This window comes from Tinamus guttatus, unplaced genomic scaffold, assembly GCF_059628265.1.
Source record: "Tinamus guttatus ecotype Peru unplaced genomic scaffold, ASM5962826v1 Tinamus_guttatus_pri_ptg000151l, whole genome shotgun sequence".
Lineage (NCBI taxonomy): Eukaryota > Metazoa > Chordata > Aves > Tinamiformes > Tinamidae > Tinamus > Tinamus guttatus.
Genome location: NW_028288685.1, coordinates 937,509 through 958,855, shown reverse-complemented (window position 1 = coordinate 958,855; position 21,347 = coordinate 937,509). Strand labels below are relative to the sequence as shown.

Below are 21,347 nucleotides of genomic sequence, written 5' to 3'. Positions count from 1 at the left end.
GCTAGGAATCCTACAAGGCAACTAAATGTGAAATATTTAGGTGAAGTTTAAGCCCCATTTTGATGGGAAACTCCACCATGTAGACCAAGCTGCTAATCTACAGTAAAAGAAGCTCACTTTTCAGAAGTATTGAGCAAATTGGCTTTGTTAAAGAGGTTTCCTAGGCATTAGATGCTAATCGATCTTCTAATTAGCACAGGATAAATGCCTGTTCTCATTACACATTTTTGTCTTGATTTTAAGATGTGATCATTTCTGATCTGCCTGGACTAAAAATATTGAACTGTTATTATGTATGTATACATATATGTCCCATAAATTGCCATGTAGAAATAAGTAATATTCCTTGATACCATGCATTCTAGCCATTAAGTTCTAGCCATCAAAGTAGTAAGGAAGCTGAATATTTAAAAACAATTTTCCCATGAATAACATAATATATAACGTAATAGCAATACGATGTAATGCTAAGATCTGATATAAACATTTCTATAGGTGTTCTATATGTAGATATTATCTGTAAATTTTGCCAATCAACATACTGACCCAGGGCAGTGAAATTTCAAATTACAGCAAAGAACTTAAAGAAATGTCCTTTGGCAGCATAAATAATATAAAAAGAAGGAATTCACAGAACAGAGTGTGGTATGTAATTTATAGTATCTGTAGGTAGTTGTTCTTAAACAGAAGGTTAAATCATGCAATACTCACCACACATCCTTGAGCCACAGAGTATATTAAGATCACAATGAAAATACACAAAATAGTACGAATTTGTATGGTCAAGCACCCTGGAAAACACTAAAGAACAAAGAAAATATTTAAAGATTAAGTTTTAAATCTTAATGTTGTGGATGCTGTTGTTTAGTAGGTGTGTGAGGAAAGAAGTAAGGAAAGGATATGGGAATTTTGCCCACCATATAAATCATGAAAAAGGGATGCATTTATAAATATGTGTATGTATTTTAATGGTAATTGCATTTTTGGAACTAATAAATGTGAAAGTATTACTACTATATATTATTTTTCACTATACTTAAAATTCACTGTACTTAAAATTGAAAGGTTAGTAGGCTGTCTGCTCACAATAAAAACATTAAATTAGGATGCCATTTGATTTTTTTCCCAGGGTAAATATCCAGAGCATCTTTTGCCTTGCAAATTATTAGCTACAGATAATGATCGAAGAGAACATACTGTGGAATTCCATAGCATGGAATTTGGGAGTGATATTTCTGTTTTCTGCTATAACAGTCACGTTAAATGCTGGGGTAGTTTTAATTAGCAGGACCCATTAAAAACACTGAGCTTGTCAGAATGGAAAGAGTAGTAGAGGACAAAAAAACCTGGTGGAGTCTTGCTCATCTCCGTTTTCACTCTTAGTCCATCAACATGAAGTGTGAAGTGCTGTGAGCACACATGAAGCCAGTGACAGGAGGCGAGGGAAGGACAAGCCTGTCAAGCACTGATTGTTCTAGTTATACTGATCTGCTCTGGTCTCTGGGAAAACTGCTTTCCTCCCTTTTCCCTTGGCAGAGAGCATCTGGGATATCTCAAGGGATCCAAGGTATGTCTTTGAGATCACAGAAATTCTTTTGGCGGCTTCAATAGGCAAGAATTAGCTCTATGAAATGATGAAATTTAAAGGGGGGGACAATTGTGCTTTGCTGAAAAGGATGGATGCAGACTCATCAAGGCTGGATTTGACTTAACATCAAATGAAGCAAGAGAATAATTTTTGGATGAAAGTCATAAGTCCGGAATAAAGCCTGTCTACTTTCTGGGTAACAACACAACAATAAAAATCCAGCTTCCAACAGGCCACATGGCAGGGGCTTCTGTGGCCCTGCTACAACAGAAATCATGTACTGAAATGCCTTGTCTTCCTTTCACATATGCACAGAAATTTCTGCCATGAGACCAGAGTTTGAAGTCTGAGAAAATCACAGGTGAATTGGCTTCACCTGCACTGAAAAACATCAGGATGCAGCAAATAAGGAAGACAAAAAGAAACCAAAACAAATGTGTGTATTATATGACTTGCACTTACACTCCAACTGCAATATGGTTTACATCCACATAAACATAGCTGGGAAATAATCAGTGTAATATCAGTAGTGGTATTATATAAAAACACTAAAAACTGAATCGGTTATACCAGCAACTAGTTTTAGTCTTAGTCAACTTCATTAAAATACTCTGGAATATCTAGGGCATGTCACTTTTAATAAAACAAAAAATGACCCTATTGTAGAACAAAAATCTTTTACTGTAAGAATCTCACATTGGAACACTTACTGTGCTTTGAGGAAGAGGATGGAGCAGTGTCAAAAATTACAAGATGAAACAAGGGATAGAATATTTCTGCACTCCAACACCATAGCTCATTGGAGGATTATTCAGGATGGAAAAAGAGGCCCAAAAGCAAATGCTGTATATCACATATGACCTAATAAGGACTGAGTAGGAGGCATAATCATTTCTGGCAATCTAAAGTTAATACTGTCCAGGATTTTATCACTCGCCTTTGCTGCTGGGGCACACCACTGGCTCTCTGCCATCAGACCCCCAGGGTCTTTTCCATAGAACTGCTTCCCAGTTAGTTTGTCCCCAGGCTTTATGGTTAAAGGAGGTTCTTCCTTCCCAGTGACCAGGCTTGGTATAGATCTCTGTCAAATTTCTCATGTTGGTCGACTCCTTCAGCTTCTCAGCTCCCTTTGAATAACAGCCCTGTCTGTGAGAGTGTTGGCTGTTTCTCCTAACTTGGTGCCCTCCTCGAAGTTTTTCATAAAAATATTAGACAGGACAGGTCCAGTTCCAACCCCTGCTGTATTCCACTTATTTCTGGCCTCCAGGCAGAGTATGACCATTTAACTACTAGCCTCTGAACTTCATTGTCCACTTTTTTTATCCGCTTATTTGTCCATATGTGAATATTCATCTCTATAGATAGAATGCTTTTATAGATAGAATGCTTTTATATGCTATATAGATAGAATGGTTTTATTGCTTTTACAAGCATATTGTACAAAGGAAACACATATATTCCTTATACTTATTCCTGAATTCCTTATCAGTCATAGAGGTAGAAGTAGCAATAACAAAATGCTGTGAATCACCATAGTGTCTCATGGTTAATAATAACAAGGAAAAATACTGATTCTGACACATTACATAGGCATTTTGTTTTGTGGTGCATATATAATATAGAAGATAGCATGCTAGGCTTATTGAGATAAAAAGGAAAACAAAGCATTAAAAGCTAAAATATGAGAGACGTGTCTAAATTAAAGCTCTGCCTGGCACTTGAAAGTTTATATTTATGGCTTTTGGTCTTTCCAAGATTGCATCTGCTCTTTCATGTTAGCATAGCATTTAGGGCTTTATTTCCTCAGTTTTCTTTTATCTGCAGAATTGTCACTTGCCCAGTGCAAAATGGCAAAAAGGTGCTAGAAGACTGGTTAAAATGGAGGATTGTCCAGTTTACAATCCTATACAGATTATACAAGACTAAACTTTTCCATACAATTTCAAACTTTTATACTTGATTTTTCATATTTTTTATTTTGCTAATGCCAAATTCAAACCTGTAAGGTACTGAATCGCTAGAGGAATCTGAAATAAATTGAAAACCTGTTGACTGCCACAACAGTTGGAACAAAACTCAAGTTCACAGTAGCCCCAGAGAAATGCAATAAAGAACAGAATTTCCTACAAACTTCATTTATATTTTTAGCATTCATACAGAGAACAGCAGATTATAAACTACTACGAATTTTTGAGACAAAAGAGATCATCAACATTACTCCCAAGTAGTTTTGTAATTCGTAAATAAAATTCTGCTCTGTATCAGATATTCTGCTAATCAAACTGTTTATGCTTCCATGAAAACAATTACTCTCCTCTTGCCAAAAGGCATTTTTTCTTAGCTAAAACTCAGCATGTGTTAATTTGCAGAACTGATTAACTGTGTAGGTGTTTTGTGCTGATATTTGTCTGAAAGGACCAAATTTAGATCAAGCCAGTAAAGATTGATTTCATCAGAAAATATGTCTGCAGATCCTTTATTTTGACCTGGCAGTTTTTCTCTCTCTGCAACAACCCAATGTCCTTCTGCTTCATTACTGTTGTGAAAATGTAATACAGGAGAATTAATCATTACAAAAGGTTTTGTAAAGGCTAGGGGTTTGTATGAAAAGCATTGCCTTTTGCAATCAATAGGAGCTTTGGCAGGAAAAGTTTTGAAAATAGAAAGGAAGTTAGCAGGACTTTACACTCAGACATCTTTCAGCATGGAAAGGACAACCAGTATGTTCTGGAGGCAGAAAGGAGAAAAAGTCAGGTCAAAGCAGTTGTTTTTCTAGGCAGTGGGATGGTCTTATACCTAGTGGCAGATATTCAGGAAAGATGCTGCAAAAGAAAATCCATAGCATTAAGGAAAAGAACCTATTCTGCACTGCTGTAGTGATGGCTCATATTGCTTTGTGACAAATTAGGACACATGGGTTTCAGAACAAGACTTCAAACTCTCCAATGAAGCAGGCGCCAATGACTCATGTTCCAAAGGACAAACATAGCATTGTCAATAAAAAGAACAGTCACAAAATCTGAAATCACTTACTTGTACTTGTGTGACATGTAGGTACATGATACAAGCCACTAGGAAGCATATGCAGAACACCAGGAGAACAAGAACTATGGTACTCCTAAAATCAAAATACAACAAATAAATCAGAGCAACTCTGTAACAGATGAAAAGCAACAGAGTAAGGTTCCCTCTGAAGCAATATGTTAGATGAACACTGGAGGATTCCCCCCACCCCCCGTCATTGCTGCTATAAAGCTAACAGTGATAGGAAAAATTCTGGTAGTTTCTTTCCCGGCCGTTCTACTTCAGCAAAATGTGATGCTCTCAAGAATGAGAAATCTATAAATGTTCTAATATGTGGTACTCACTAGGACCTAGAACTCAACAGTTGTGTTAGGAGTACTACAGCGTTTTAGGAGCACATTCTTCTAATCTTAGGGTAATGTGGAATATCCAGCACTGTATCTCCTGTAAGTGAAAAGCACAACTTGGCCTTCACGTCATGGCAGCTGTATAACAGATACCAGATTCTATTCTTTTCCTTTCTCATGTCTCCTCAGAGATTCAGAAATCACAGGTCAGTCAATTCAGCAACTTATCAAGACAAATGCAATCAGACCAGATTGTAATCTCCTCTTTTCATGAAACAATGTAATCCCCACCTTCTGAGACCTTCTCAGTGGTTAAAAAGAAATCTTAGATTTCACAAAGATGCTGTAATAGTTTTTTATGTTCTTTCTCCTCATCTTCCAAAATAAGCCTGCCCTATAGGAGAAAAGGATATCAGCCTGGTATTTTCCTCTTCTATCAAGTCTGTGTTACTGAAATAGCACCCTATGGATGTGAACAATTTGGCTAAAATTAGACCACAAGCCCTGGGTGCTCTGATTTATGCTAAGGAATAGCTTGGTTTCATGATAGCTATGGGACCAAGGCTATATAACAGTAGCATAACATGACTATCACACATTTTTTTAGGTCTTGTGAGAACAATCCAACCAGACCAGATGATGTGAATCATGACTGCATCACAGAATCACAGAATGGCTGATGTTGAAAGGAACCTCTGGAGATCATCTAGCTCAGCCAGCCTGCTCAAGCAAGGTCACCTAGAGCATGTTTTCTAGGATTTTGTCAATACATGCATAAATGCCCTGATTATCACTGAGGACAGGCTCCTGGTATTATAGAGTTCTAAGAGTGGAAGGAAGAGAGTGCATCCCTCCTGCTCACACACGCCTAGAAAATTTACAGTGACAGCTCTGTTCGCAGTGTAGAAATGTTTTAAATTAAATCTAGTTTTGCAGTTTTCAGCATTTTCTTCTTCCAAATGCATCCTTCCAAAAGTTATAAAGATCAAAAGAAGAGCTTAGGGAAGAATTTGTTTAAATAGCCATGACTAAGGGCATGGCTGCTTTGGACAAATGGAAGAGATAACAGTCATATGCAGGATATACCAAAGAGACTTTCTAGTTTGAGAAGCTGCAGACTTGACCCTAATAATAACTGTTTTAATTCTTATACCAGAGACTTAAGTGTTTTGATTTGTGCAGGATGCCTGAGGACTTTGAATTATAATGGCAAAAGACAGAAACTTACTGTGGTATTATTAGAAGGTAGACAAAGCCAAATAAGGCAGCTAGAATTAGTGAGAGAACTACAGCACTGGTGAAATACTCATCCTGAAGCTGATGATACTGTTAAAGAAAGGAAACAGATAAAGACAGTGAGCATTCTATGTACACTCATCCACCCATGCTTGGTGATTCTCAGGAAGAAAGAACTATTGCCTAAAATAAAACAAGACTTTGGCCTTTTAAAAACATAGAAATAAACATTTCTCAATTCAGAGAAAAAATGGATGAGGTAAGTCTACCTAAGATTTCTTTGATAAACACTTGTTTCAGCAGCTCGTATTGGTCCAGATATTTATTTTCCAACTTGGAACTAGTCAGAGCTGAGCTAAACCCAAGAATGAGTTTGTTTTTCAAAGCCAAAAGGATTCTGACCTTTTGAAGCAGAAGGAGGAGGTTCTCCCTCTGTTCTCCACTTATTCATCATTAAAACAAAACAAAACAAAACCCACAAACAACAACAACAAATCATCACCACAGATATTTTCGAAAGCACATTGAAGGGTAGACTGAAAATAGCTCCTAATGGGAGACCCAGACCTACTTTTCAGTAATTATCGCTTCTGATTTCACAGAATCATGGTGCTTACAATAGAACACATTTCAGGGACTAAAATTAAGCCAATGTTAGAAAGATTTACCAATGTCATTTCATTTACACCTCTATAAACTAGAATTTATTTCTATCAGACAGAGTTATTCTAAATTTACAGCAAAACAACTGAGACTGCGATGTGATTATAACCTTACAAGGCAAGCAGCCGAGTGAGAATGCCTGTTTGACTTTTTTTTTTAAAAAAAGGAGAAACAAAGGCAAACATTTTGCATACTTTAACTGTCTCACAGAAGTATAACATAGTGCAGAGGATCTTGAAACACCCTCATATGTTCAGATTATTGTTATATACTTGATATACTTGTGTCTAGCATCTAGGAAAAGTGTGAAATACAATGCTGTCTGGGAAAACACCTTCTTCACATAAAGTGTGAAATACAATGCTGTCTGGGAAAACACCTTCTTTACATTAAGAGATGACAAGCCAGCTCCTAGAAGTTTGGGAAGAGTTTGCAAGACTAAAAAAGCAAAACAAGAAAAACAAACAAACAAAAACACTATCATCTGAAAGATCACTTTTGAAGTACTAAATATGTCCAAAAGACACTATATACTTGACCTGAAACACGCCATTCCCTTCAGTAAACCTCATGTACTGTCATATACGAAGAAGTTTCTTATTTTGAAAACAAACAGTTAAAATTCAACAATAAATCGCTGCTGAAACATTAAACTAAAGTTAAAGCTCCCGACTTGAAAAAATGGCACACAGCCTTCTGACTTAAAACAATATCCTAGACAATCTATGTACCTAGACTATCTGGTATCCTAGACTATGACATGACTTGGAATGGAAAAATAAATTAAAAGTTACTGTCAAACTAATCCAAAGCCATGTTATTTTCACTATAATCCCACTTAAAATAAAATTTTACAATCCAAACAAAACCCATACAATGTAGGAATGGGCAGCTCTACTTTGATAGCTCTTCTGCCATATATATGCAATTACAAAACTGGGCCAACTCCACTCCTTCCAGCACAGTCACAGTGGCATGAGATCACAACTTTTATCCAAGATTTAGGCTTTCCTTTATATTTGGTAGGATGGGTGGAACCAACCTTAGTAGGCTCTTCACGCAGAGAGAAACGTGCTGTTGTCATTCTCCAGAACAGACAAGAAGCGGGCAGATGCTTTCCCACAAGACATCATTATGCAAGTGACACAGACTGGGCACTTCAGAGAGTAATAGGTAGACCAAACCATGGGAAATGTAATATAAGGAGGGGAGAAAAATTATCAGGAGAAAGAAACGGGTCTTCCTTTTTATCTCCTCCAAGTTCTTCCACAGAAGATGGAGATAGTGCCTTCCTCTTCATTAAGAGAGCACTATTTGAAGACAGCGAGCAGAGTTTAGGTACTGTCTAGGTACCAAGCAAACAATACTAGCTGGCCCATGATGAGCAAAAATAATTTAAAGAAACTTACTTTGTTCTCGCGTTCAATTTGTTTATACTTCAGGGTAATGAAATTCAAGTCAGCCATCTCCGATTCAGTCTGCCGGGCCTCTATCAAACGGCTGATATATCTGTTTACTCGAGTTCCTGGGGTGTTGTATACAACATTTGTAGAAAACGAGGAACGATTCCTGAGTTTTTCAGAGGCTGTCCTTAATGCTCTCCTCTGTAGCACAAATAAAGGGATCATATATTTTATTAATATTGAGATTTATTAGTTATTCATACTTTCTCAAGTTTACAGCCAGAATGAAGATTTCATTAAGCAAGATGCTGCAAAAGATGAAGGTCTTGTCTCAGCAGGATTATGACTTCTTTAAAACTCTTTAACTGAAAACCTGATCTCACTAAAGTCAATGACAAAATTCCCAGTGCTTTTCCAGATTTTAATTCTTATCCTCAGAAGTTCCCTATATGCACTGTTCTTTAATCTTAATCCTCAGTCTTTGACCTCAATCATCGTGAATTCATCTAGCAAAATAGCTGGCAATTTTTTTACATAATGAAAGATATAGAGTTCTGGGCATCATGAAGGCAAGATAACCAGACCATGATAAAAGAAAAATCCTACTCTCCAAAACTCCATGGAATAATATATACTGGAGAATTTTCCTTAAGCTCTTGCACAGTGATCATATATGACTTCAGAGGCTCCAAAATACCAAGTATTCCTACTTCTAACTCACCCATGTGGATCACTTTTTAAGGCCCTGTGGGCATACTTTGAGGGTAGATCCAGCTGGAACAGTCTAGTGAATGATCAGAGTTATCCACAATTGCATTTCAATAGCCCAATAGCCCAATAATAGCCCAATAGCCCACCAGGCCAACTGACAAGATGATCACTTACGGTTCTTTATACTGCAAAAGATTTATCTCAAAACATACTGAAAAAAGATTTTGAAAATCTGTCTCATTTTCTGTTGAAAGATACTAAGGTGAACAGCATCTCAGCTGTGATGTTGGCAACCTTCAGCTGAGATGTGATTTATACCACTAGGACTAGATCTGTACTAGTCTGTCTGTCGATGCCTTAACACACACTAAAAAGCACCAGAACCTTCACAAAAAGGCTCCTGTAGCTGCGGCATTTCTTAAACGTGGAGTAAGAGGGAGCCCAGTTTTTTTAAAGGAAAACAAATAAACAAACAATTAATAGTTATCTCATTGAGCAGACAAGGGAAGACGTTAACTAAATATATCTTTTCACCTCAGAAGGGTTCAAGTCTTACATTCAGAAGGGTTTTGTCATCCAGGCTATAGAGACTGTAGTGGGATGAATCTCTACTCATTCCTACTGCAGGAATAATACAATTCTAATGAAAATAATCTGAATTTCTTAATCTGAATTTCTTGCTTAAGTGAGCAAAGAGATATGTGTCGTATCACACCATGTACATTCATCAAATGCATGGGCATTCACCAAAGGTAATGAATAAGCCTCCTGAATTTCAGAGCATCCTTCATGCTCTGTGCATTTTCTCTAATCACTACCTAAGGTCAAATAACAGACGTGCTGGAGCCTGAACCAGGACACAGACTCCTCCTATTGTCATCTGAATGGTGTAAAAGCAATAGAAGAGTCAAGGTGCCTCTTTGTCCCCCAAAGGAAGCCTATGCAGGCAAAGTAAGCTACTTTTGTATAGTTAAAATAACTTTTTGTTGTTGTTATTAATCTAACACCTGCAGAGTTCAAGAAGGCCATTCAAAACATGAAATTAAAAAGACACTTAATTTCTCAGTTCAGAGCAGTCATAATTTAACATCCCACTTTATGAGACTTTTTAAAAAAATATCCTCTTAAACTAGATGATAAAAAGCAGTGGTCAAAACCATTCAGACAACATAGTAAAAATGGCAATCTTGTGTCCTGTTCCACATAAAACAGCTTGTGTAAAATCCTCAACATACAAAAAATGATTGACAGTAACACATTAGGCAACATATGCATTTGTATTGCATGTAAAGATATTTGAATAATTATGAACAGTAGAAAGGGGTAACTGCTGACTAAAAGTTAGTTTGGTGATCCCAAAAATAATGGATCTTAGCAAATAAAATACCTTTCCATGTCCCATTTTGCTGGCTACATATGACAGAAGGTAACATCAGTATTAAATGACTATGAGGATACTTGAAGCATTTTTCTTCAAACTATCAGATCCTGTTCCGTGTAATGTTGTCTGTGGTGTAAGAACTAATTATTTCAATATGAAATAATTAAAAAAGCACATGGATAAAATCTTTCAAACCTGTACTTCCGTGTTTTGTTGCTCACAAAAAAAAAAATCTTAGTTTGCCTGTGATCAACTTTTATAAAGTTCTAATCCTACATAAAGCCATTCCCTCATAGGAGAGATTTTTTTGTAATCCAAATGGAAGCCTACAGCATAGTGGTAGCAGTGAGAAAAAATATTTTTAAGTAAAGAAAACACTTATTTATTTGAAAATCTGGAGTAGGAATAGGTAATGGGAGTTATTCTTGTATATGGAATAAACTCTGTTATCTATTACTCTGTTCTAAATAGGGCTACAGTTACTGTGCTTAATCAAATTAGCTATTGCTCACATATAATTACTTTTGCTAGGTCTCCTATTCTTTTCTAATATTAATTCATAGAGTAGACTTACACGATGCCATCAAGATACAGTATTTTGCTGGAAATTAAAAAGATAAATAAACGCTCCAGTATTGTGCTATCTTCAAAGTCTTAATAGCCATAACTATCTACATGATTTGAGGACTAATGGTTTCTGAAGAGACCCTGGATTGCAACAGAATCTAATTTTATTAAAGCCTTATGTCATATTCCATGATAAAATTCCCCTATCACGTACAAATACTTGGAAAAACAACAGGTTCAGTTAAAGCCAGCATTTTAGAAATTCACTCTGAATGTTCTTAAATGAGAAAATTTACATCTGATCCCCATATCTGGATTCTCTGTGCTTACTATCATATTTATTACATACACACAAGACACATCATAAAGGAATACATACGTTTCAAAATGTGTGGGTTGCTTTTAAATACTCAAAAGCCAGTACTAATTCACAACTGAAAGGTCACATTCAAACTATGTCTGGCCCTGTCTATGGACACTTTTAAGAGAAAACTTGAAATTTCTGAACATCTTCACTGAAATTCTGTCTGCCTCCCAGTGGGTTGTACATACACATATAAAAAATCCAAAATAGAAAATTTATTATCTTGTATGAAAGTAAGATTTATATTGCATCTTAAATTGACATCTTTCATTAAAAATAAAACAACAAAAAAGTAGAGAGTAGAGCAACCAGTGAAGATGAATTCATCTATTGACTTGGAACATTCACATAGCATCCACTTATGTAATATTGCCATCTGCTGTCTAAGAAATTTAAAGCAACAGTTCTTCAAACTTTTTTTTCTACAAAAATTTCTGGTTAGATTCATGCACAGAAGCAATTAGGATATAGCACTACACTTCATTCAAGATTGCTGTGTTTGATTTATTAAAGACTCAGAGTAATCTCTTTTACAAATAATTCCCCTTTCATTTTTTTAGAAAGCCATCTAGTGATACAAAATTACTCTTTACTATTTTATTTTTGAGGTTATGTGCTTGGAAATGTGTTGGACTCAAAATACAAAACAGTAGCTCTTGGTAATTGAATAATAGCCTCAGAAACTCTAATTCCTGTGAAAGAAGCACTCTGCAGAAGCCACCAAGGATGCCTGTCCTGGCTCAGTTAAGAGGAACTTCAGATTGCAGACCAGTTCTACTTGAGCTTATTTTCACTGTTAGACCCCTATATGCATTTCCTGTCGTCGTGAGCTCCACATGGCTCTCGCTCCAGGAGGAATCCCAGAAACTTGTTATCAGCTGGACAGGTCACTTCATGTCTTCTCAGTTCATGTGATCCTGAAATCCATGCCCAAATAACCCTCAAGAATTACCTTATCATCATCCTCGCATGTCATGACATTGGAGAAAGGGATCTCTGCCTTGAACATCTTACGACAGTGCATGAGCTGAACGAGCAGGTAGCAAACTGTCTTGAACTTCATTCTTTTGGCAGGCTTTATGTCTGAGAGAATCAGTCCAGGGAATATCTGTTGGGCAGAAAAATAGTATTTGTAACTGTGATTATAGTCACACATGGACATGCATATCTACAGACATCAACACCATCTAGTGGTCAGAATAAAGCAGTGTCACAACAGTATTCTGATCAAGAAGCAGTGCATCTTGATAAACATCTTATATTTGCAGCTGTAGACTTTTTTTTTCTTTAATCTGATGTATACAATCTACTGAACAGATGGTATGTGCTTACACACTCTCCATTTTGGAAACTGTTTTCCTATAGAAGTAAAGACTATTAATAAAGATTAATGACAAATACAAAGTCAGTATTAGTAATTCTTCCTTAAAATAATCACTGGAGAAAAGAAATAAAAATGAATAAATAAATAAGAGATTAGCATTCTTATTAATTACTTTTCAAAAATATATAACTTCAGCCTTGCTTTTGTTTATTTACTCTCTTAATTTAGTCCATTTAAAGCGGAAGATAGATTTTGCTTCAAAGATACATGTACATATGTGCCCCAAAAGGAGTCTTTGAGGCTCTGTGATTACATTTTACATGAAGGGTTCTACCAGGGCAGGTATAATCTACTCCCTTTTTCAGATAGCTCCAAATTCAGCAAGGACAAATGCATTCGTGCTTAACTTTTACGCATGTGTTTAACTCATGGTGAGTTTAGCACACCCCAAGTACCTGCTCAAATGCTTTCATAAATCTGATGAAGATGTTTATTCTGCTCATGGTATTTATGCTAGTCTTATACATGTTTCTGAGGCGTGAACAGGATTCATGAGCAATGTGAAAGAACCTCATACTATTACAATATGGGAATACAGGCTGGTAAACTTAATATATTCTGGAACAAAAGGATAATTAAGAAGCAATAGTATTTGGTCCATGTGTTCCTAAATACAAAAGACACAGAACAAACCACACTCCAAATTCATGTTTTGGTTCCTCTATAAAAGACAAAGGACACTGAGGATTTTTTGTCCAGTCTTCAAAACATTATGACAATTTACACCCCTGCTTAAATGACCAAGGATTAATGAATGAGGTAAATTGGAAGCAATAGTTTAATGCATTTTTTTCATGGATTTCTAAATTCGGAGAGATTGGAGCAAATGATCCCATGTTTTTATCCTGAATGGCATCTCGGATATTGGTTTGCTATGTTGTTTAACACTTAGAATTAAGTATTTGCATTTTCTTGAGAATCAGTTGTGTATCCTATCAAGCTATCAGTGCTGTTCCGTCAGTTACACTGTAACTGTAACCAAATACTGAAATACTATATTGAGGTATTCACATATTAAATAGCTTGGACACCAAGTAGACTATTCCTGGAAAAGATGGGTGCCAGTTTGGATGAATATGATGAATATGATCTAACATTTGCACTAAAATATAGGTGCTAATAACTCTATTCCTACTGTATCTGCTCTCAAAGCACTATTTTGCTCACTCTCTCTATCAACTTCTTGATACAACAAAAACAAGCAGGACTTCCTTTCTTGAAACTCCTTCCAGTTTTTCCTTTTGCTTCATTTATTAAGATATGAAGATTAAAAGACACAGGTGTATGATCTCTCAAGAGGTCATGAGCTCTCCATCGTTCATAGAATCATAGAATAGTTAAGGTTGGAAGGGACCTCTAGAGATCATCCAGTCCAAACCCCTTCACACACAGGGTCACCCAGAGCACATGGCACAGGACTGCGTCCAAGTGGGTTTTGAAGATCTCCAGAGAAGGAGACTCCACAACCTCTCTAGGCAACCTGTTCCAGTGCTCCGTCACCCTTACTGTGAAGAATTTTTTCCTTAAGTTCCTGTGGAAATTTTGGTGTTTCCATTTGTGGCCATTACTTCTAGTTCTGTCGCTAGCCACTACTGAAAAGCAGCCAGCACCATCCTCTACACTCCCTCCCTTGAGGTATTTATATACACCGATCAGGCCACCTCTCAGCCTTCTCCAGGCTCAACAGGCCCAGCTCTCTCAGTCTCTCCTCATAGGGGAGATGTTCCAGGCCTCTGATCATCCTTGCAGCCCTGTCCTGGACTCTCTCCAGCAGCTCCACGTCCCTCTTGTACTGGGGATCCCAGAACTGGACACAGTACTCCAGATGTGGCCTCACCAGGGCTGAGTAGAGGGGCAGGATCGCTTCCGTTGACCTGCTGGAGACGTACCCCAGGATGCCATTGGCCTTCTTGGCCGTGAGGGCACACTGCTGCCTCATGTCAACTTGTCGCCAAGGTTCACCACAATGCCAACATCCTTCTCTGCAGAGCTGCTCTTCAGAAGGTCATTCCCCAGCCTGTACTGGTGTCTGGGGTTATTCCTCCCCAGGTGCAGGACCTTGCACTTCACCTTGTTAAATTGCACAAGGTTTCTCACTGCCCTGTTGTTCAGTCTGTCCAGGTCCCTCTAGATGGCAGCGCAGCCCTCTGGGGCATCAGCTACTCCTCCCAGTTTGGTATCATCACCAAACTTGCTGAGGGAGCATTCTGCCTTCATCCAGGTCATTGATGAACAAATTGAACAGGACTGGACCAAGGACTGACCTCAGGTGCACACCGCTAGCTACAGGCCTCCAGCTGCGCTCTGCATCACTGATCATCACCCTCTAGGCTCTACCATCCAGCCAGTCGTTAATTCACCTCAGCGTCTGCTCATCTAGCCCATGCTGCCAGAGCTTGCCCAGGAGGATGCTGTGAGGGACGGTGTCAAAAGCCTTGGTGAAGTCGAGATAGATGACATCCACTGCTCTCCCCTCATCTATCCAGCAGGTCATTCCATCATAGAAGGCTATCAGGTTAGTCAAGCATGATTTCCCCTGGGTGAATCCATGCTGACTACTCCTGAGCACCTTCTTGTCCTTCACATGTTTGGAGACAACAGCCAGGATGAGCTGCTCCATGACTTTTCCAGGGATGGATGTGAGGCTGACTGACCTGTAGTTGCCTGGGTCCTCCTCCTTGCCTTTTTAGAAGACTGGCGTGACACTGGCTTTCTTCCAGTCTTCTGGCACCTCCCCCGTTCTCCAGAACCTTTTGAAGATGATGGAGAGCCACTTAGCAATAACATCCACCAGCTCCCGTAGTACTCTCGGGTGCATGGATTTCTGGATGTCAGGTTTCCCTAAGAGCTCTCTGACCCAATCTTCCTCTACACAGGGCAAGTCTTCCTCTCTCTAGGCACCTTCTCTGGTTTCTAGAGTCTGGAATTCCAGAGGGATGCCCGTGGCAAACACTGAAGCAAAGAAGGCATTCAGTAGCTCTGCTTTTTCTGTCTCTTTCGTAATCAGGGCACCCACACGATTCACCAGCGGACTCACATTTTGTCTCATCTTCCTTTTATCATTGATATACTTGAAAAAGTCTCTTCTTGTTATTTTTAACATCCCTTGCCAGATTTAATTCCAATTGTGCCTTAGCTTTCCTTGTCACATCCCTGCATTCCCTGACAACATTCCTATATTCCTCCCAAGGAGCCTGTCCTTATTCCCACTTTCTGTATAATACCTTTTTCTGTTTGAGTTTTGCCAGCAGCTCCTTGCTCATCCATGCAGGCCTCTTGCCCCTTCTGCCTGACTTCTTGCTCAAAGGCATGCACTGCTTCTGAGCATGGAGGAAGTGCTGCTTGAAAACTAACCAGCTCTCTTGGGCCCCCTTTCCTTCTAGAGCTCTAGCCCATGGGATTCTTCCGAGGAAGTCTCTGAAGAGCCCAAAGTTGGCCCTCCTCAAGTCCATGGTTGCAAGGCTACCTACAGCCCTGCTTCCTCCTCGTTGGATCCTAAACTCAACCAGCTCATGAACACTGCAGCCGAGGCTACCCCCCCACCTTCACATCTCCAATAAGTTCCTCTCTGTTTGTTAGCATGAGATCTGGTAGCCCACCTCTTCTTGTGGGCTCCTCCACAGTCTGTGTTAAAAAGTTATCAGCAAACCTACAGGACTGTTTGTACCTGGTTGTGTTGTCTTTCCAGTTGATTGCAGGGTGGTTTAAGTCCCACATGAGAACCAGGGCCTGAGACCGTGAGGCTACTTCCAGCTGTCTGTAGAAGGCCTCATCAACTTCCTCATCCTGATCAGACGGCCTGTAGTAAATGTGTCTCCCACAGCATCTCCAACATTAGTCTGGCCCTCTAATCTTTACCCACACATTCTCAACTCACTCATCATCCACCCCCAGGTTGAGCTCCATGCATTCCAGTTGCTCTCTTACCATAAAGAGCAACTCCACCACCTCGCCTTCCCAGCCTGTCTTCCCCAAAAAGCACATAGCCTTCCATGACAGCGCTCCAATCATGTGAGCTATCCCACCATGTCTCTGTAAGACCAATGAGATCATGATGCCAGGATCACACACAGATCTCCAGGTCCTCCTGTTTATTCCCATGCTGCATGCATTGGTGTACAGGCATTTAACGGAAGTAACCGAGCCAGCAGGTTTCCCGGGACGGGTGAAAGAGGATCCTCTATAATCATTTCCCATACTCCCTTCCCCACTACCATACTCCTTTTGGATGCCTTCTGGCTTTGGCTGCATGGTACTTATTGTCCTGCCCATGTAACATTCCCCCTCCCCCTTCACGCTTATTTAAAGCCCTCCTAACCAGGCTGGCCAACCTTTTGGCAAAGACATGCATGCCCCTCTTGCTGAGGTGGCTCTCATCGCTCTCCACTAGCTGGTCAAACAGAGTCCCATGGTCATAGAAACCAAAACCCTGTTGCCAAGTCCAGCAGTGCTAACAGTTGTTAACCTGTAACATATACCTTTCCTTCCTCATACCCATGCCCCTCATTTGCAGGATAGAGAAGAACACAACCTGAGTACCCAGACCTTTGACTGCCATCCATAGGGCTCTGAAATCTTGCTTGATGTTAGTCAGTTTCCCCATGGCATCGTCAGCACCCGCATGAAACACTAACAGCTGATAATAGCCAGACGCTTGGACAAGCCTTGGCAATCTCTCCATGACATCCCTTATTCGAGCCCCTGGCAGACAACAGACTTCTCTGGACAAGGGGTAGGGTCTACAGATTGGTGCTCCATGCCCTGCAGCATGGAGTCACTCATGACAACTACATGCCACTTCTCTGGGTGCTCCTTTTTTCTTTAGTGGAGGCAGTTTTAAGGTGCGGACATGACTGCCTCACTCTAGATAACCTCCTAGATGGGCTGGTCTTGGTCCTTGACCTCATCTGCCTGGTCCTTGAGTTCTAGGGCCTCATGCCTGTTGGATGTGGTCACTTGTGGGGGCGATGTGGGCCAGGAAAGGGCCCTGCCACCTCAAACAGGGATATGTTTCCATTCTTGTTCATGACTCGATACGGTTAATTCTGACTCCTCCGCTCTATGGCAAGCGGGTAGTGGATCATCAGACCAAACCAGGGGGCTCTCTGGGCGCACTACCTGGGACAATTGCAGACTGCAAGTTCGCAAGTCCACCAGTCTTATTTTCTTTCTCCTACTCTCTAATGCCCCTCAACCTTTCCACTTCCTGCTTCAGCTCCATCACCAGGCTAAGCAGGTCATCCTCTGCTCACAGCTAAGGCAAGTGTTATTTTTGTTACTCTCTGACAACATGGAGAGGCTCAGATGCTCCCCACATCCAGAGACCTGGACTGACGCATGTTTCTGCAGTGGATCGGTCTGCGTCACCACAGTCTTTCTGGCAGAGGCTCTCTGCCGAGTAGAGACCATGGCTACTATGTCTGAATTACCACTGATGGGAGAGACCGCGAGGCGAGCTCTCTTCCCGAGCCTGGAAGAGACTGCCTGCGCGCCGCGCCCTGGCTGCTACCTCTGTTCGCCCTGCTCCCTGGGGGCGGCTTTTAAGTTGCCTTCCCTGCTGGCTCTGCTCCTGCTGAGTCAGAGGCGCCTCTGGCCCGGGATTCGGCGCTGTCCGCACGAGGGGTCACCGCTGGCGGGGATAAACAGCTCACACCCTTCCATTGTGGCCATTGCATCAGCTAGGACAGTTTCATTTTTAGGACTCCAGTAGGAGGGCTCAGAAAAGATGCATTCCAGATGAGTACGGAGAGCTACAGAGGCTTCCTGAGTGCAAGGACCAGGTACAACACCTCGCTAGCAAAAGACCCAAGAAGTCATGATCGAGAAAGGCGAGCACATGGACACAGACATAGTCTCCTGTATGGACCGGAAGACCTACAAAAAGAGCAGAATGTAAACTTTCTTGATGCCGACCTCTCACAGTAGCTGATTTAAATCAAAGTCTTTCAACTCAGATCACTTAAAAAAAAAAAAAAAAAGGAGTATTGTGTCTATTTTGGGGCTCCTCAGTACAACAAGACAGACACTGACAAACTGCAGTGAGTTCAGCAGAAGGTCACCAAAATGATTAGGGTGCTGAAGCATATGACATACGAAAATTGCCTGAAGGAATTCAGTCTGGTGAGCCTGAACAAGAGAGGGCTAAGGAGGAATTTAATAGCTATCTTCAGTTGCTTAAACAGTGATTGTAGAGACGACAGAGCAAGGCTCATCCCAAAGATGCATGGGAAAAGGACAAGAGGCAATGACATAAGTTGAAGCCTATGAAATTCCAACTAGACATAAAGAAAAGATTTTTTTAACTATGAGGGTGGTCAAACACTCTGAGGTTGCCCAGAGAGGCAGCAGGATCTAGATGCTGGGAAACACTCAAAACCCAGTTGAACAGGGTTCTGAGTGACCTGAAGAATTTTCAGAATTTAATCAAGCTTCGTAGTTGGCCTTGTTTTGAGCAGAGGTTTTTGCCAGTTGACCTCCGAAGACTCCTTCCAAATTAAAGTACCATTCAGGCGGAACATGCATAGATTCTGCTCTTCACGTCAGGCCTGGCCTTTTTTTTTCTTAATCTGGCGATTGCAGGATATACAGATTCAGCACTGCGAACGGGGAACTTCCACTCAGTTGCTATATTTACAGCATAAAAGCACACATTAGGAAAGGAATTTTCTCCCACTTTGATCTCACAAATCTCATCCCTTCAGTTTTCTTTTTAGTGCCTTTTTGACAGCAGAACAGTATTTTTGTCACAATGAAATTCCAAGGGGAATAGTTCAAAGAGCTCACCTTCTGCAGTGTGATAGGATCTGTAGAAATAGACTTTAAAAAAATAAAACAAAGGCAAAAAAAAAAAAAAAAGCCATCTTTCACTCTGCCTTTCCTTTGAACGTGCTTCAGGCCAGCATTACAGGGAAACTGGACTGCTCCAGCTCATTCTATCAATGCATTTTACTTTCACACTTCTTGTTTTTACCCTAGGGATCATCCCTTGTTCTGCTCTCTGTTCATTTGCTTCATAATTTTAGTAAAGGTTGATTGTTTGCTGGAACACAGCCAGCAAATCAGGTTAAGAGCTGGGATTTTCTATCAGAGCACTATGAAAGCAGCCAGGCAGCCTATCTAAAGCTTTGTGAGCATCTTTAAGCATGCAAAAAAACAAACAATCACTGATTAAAATTCTAGGAAAACACCCCAGTGTTTGAATCTCTTGTAATGTGCTGGTAAGCCATTCACTGCTGCTTATCTGGGATTCTCAGAAACAGCAGCCGACTGCTGTTGCTCTGACTATGTTCAACCCTGGAGCTTGGGGCATGGGAAAGAAGATGCTAATGACATTCAAAATACATTAACAGAAACCATAAATGCTACACGCTATGTCTGTCCTTGCTTTAGGTCTTCAGTTAGACAGCACTGTCTTTTGCTAGTATCTGCTCCACTACTACCTGTGAGCTATCAAACTCTGGTGGGCATTACTTCGTCCTGAGCTAGGTGAGAAAAACATTTATTTTTATATCTATACACGCCCACATATACATAAATATATATGTATATACATATAAAAGATAGTGTGGCTGGATAAGTCTACCTGCCTCATCAGATCAGCGCCGAGCAGGACAGTAAAACCCGCAACGCCAGTGTTCAAATCTGCGGCTTGGTTCCTTTGTGGGAGCCATCAGAGGCATAGAGCAGCCCAGCTCACCCAGATTATGACAGCAGTGGCAGCTGTGGGCCGTCATCACCTCTTAGAAAACAAAAATCATCAGTGCGTGCCCAGCCACGGGCTTGGATGCCTAACTTTAGGCGTATCAACTTACAGTGTTTTTGCCAACTATCTTTCTGTTTGTTGCACACTAGCGAAGAACGTTTGTCTGAGAAGCCTCTATCTGCATTTATCATAAAGCTCTCCAGTCTGGAAAATATTGAAGCTCCCAAGGCAGAGCTCTCCTGCTACAAAAGCACAGGCAAACAAATGTCACCAATGTCAAAATATTCTCAGAATAAATTAGTCCAGAAAGCAGGCAAAGTATGATGACCATGAGGACATTCTCAAGAAAATGCAGACCGGACAAGTTTAGTATAGCCAGGTATGGAAGGTCCTAGGGAACTGCTAGCTACATGAACAAATTTCTGGGCCACAAGGGCTTTGAAGAACAAATACATTCTTGAAAAAGGAAGGAATTTCAGAACAGCCATGTTCATATAGACCTAACCAGAGGGATTTAATCAAATTTACCGTGCAGAGAAGGAAATTTCCTACAAATATCGATAGAACTTCAATTTGAATGGGTGTAATAAATTAAAAGATTACTTCAGTTTCCTCCTTTTTCTTCTTTAGCCTTCCTTCTTTATTTTATTGCTCACAAGATGCTACTTGTGATGCTACAATATCTGATTTCAGATGGTTCTCGAGAACCAATAAAGATTTATTTCCTCAGTGAGAGAAAAATCTTCTAAATGGGTCAGAAAAGTCCAACAAGAACTCACTGTCAAAAATCCAATTAGTGCATATATATCAAATTGAATTAACTTTAAATTATTAGATAAAAGATTTTTAAAACATGATAGAAAATTACCAGTGATTCATAGATAAATGTCAAATAGTGAATGCATGTAGTAATTGTGCAGCCACCTATACAAAGCAAAAGCAATTGTGAAGGAGGCTGCCTTTATCAACAAACACTG

The 21,347-nt window shown here is 40.0% G+C and overlaps 1 protein-coding gene across 1 annotated transcript in view; it reads right to left on the bottom strand.

The window, feature by feature from the left end:
• ADCY1 (adenylate cyclase 1) overlaps window positions 1–21,347 on the bottom strand; it is a 132,603-nt gene that overhangs the window by 16,793 nt on the left and 94,463 nt on the right. Inside the window, exons 8-12 of the mRNA XM_088522388.1 lie at window positions 12,237–12,392; window positions 8,268–8,462; window positions 6,188–6,285; window positions 4,622–4,706; window positions 712–801 (exon numbers count right to left, since the gene is read on the bottom strand). Coding sequence (XP_088378514.1) covers window positions 712–801; window positions 4,622–4,706; window positions 6,188–6,285; window positions 8,268–8,462; window positions 12,237–12,392 — 624 coding nt within the window. The remainder of the gene's footprint in view (window positions 1–711; window positions 802–4,621; window positions 4,707–6,187; window positions 6,286–8,267; window positions 8,463–12,236; window positions 12,393–21,347) is intronic.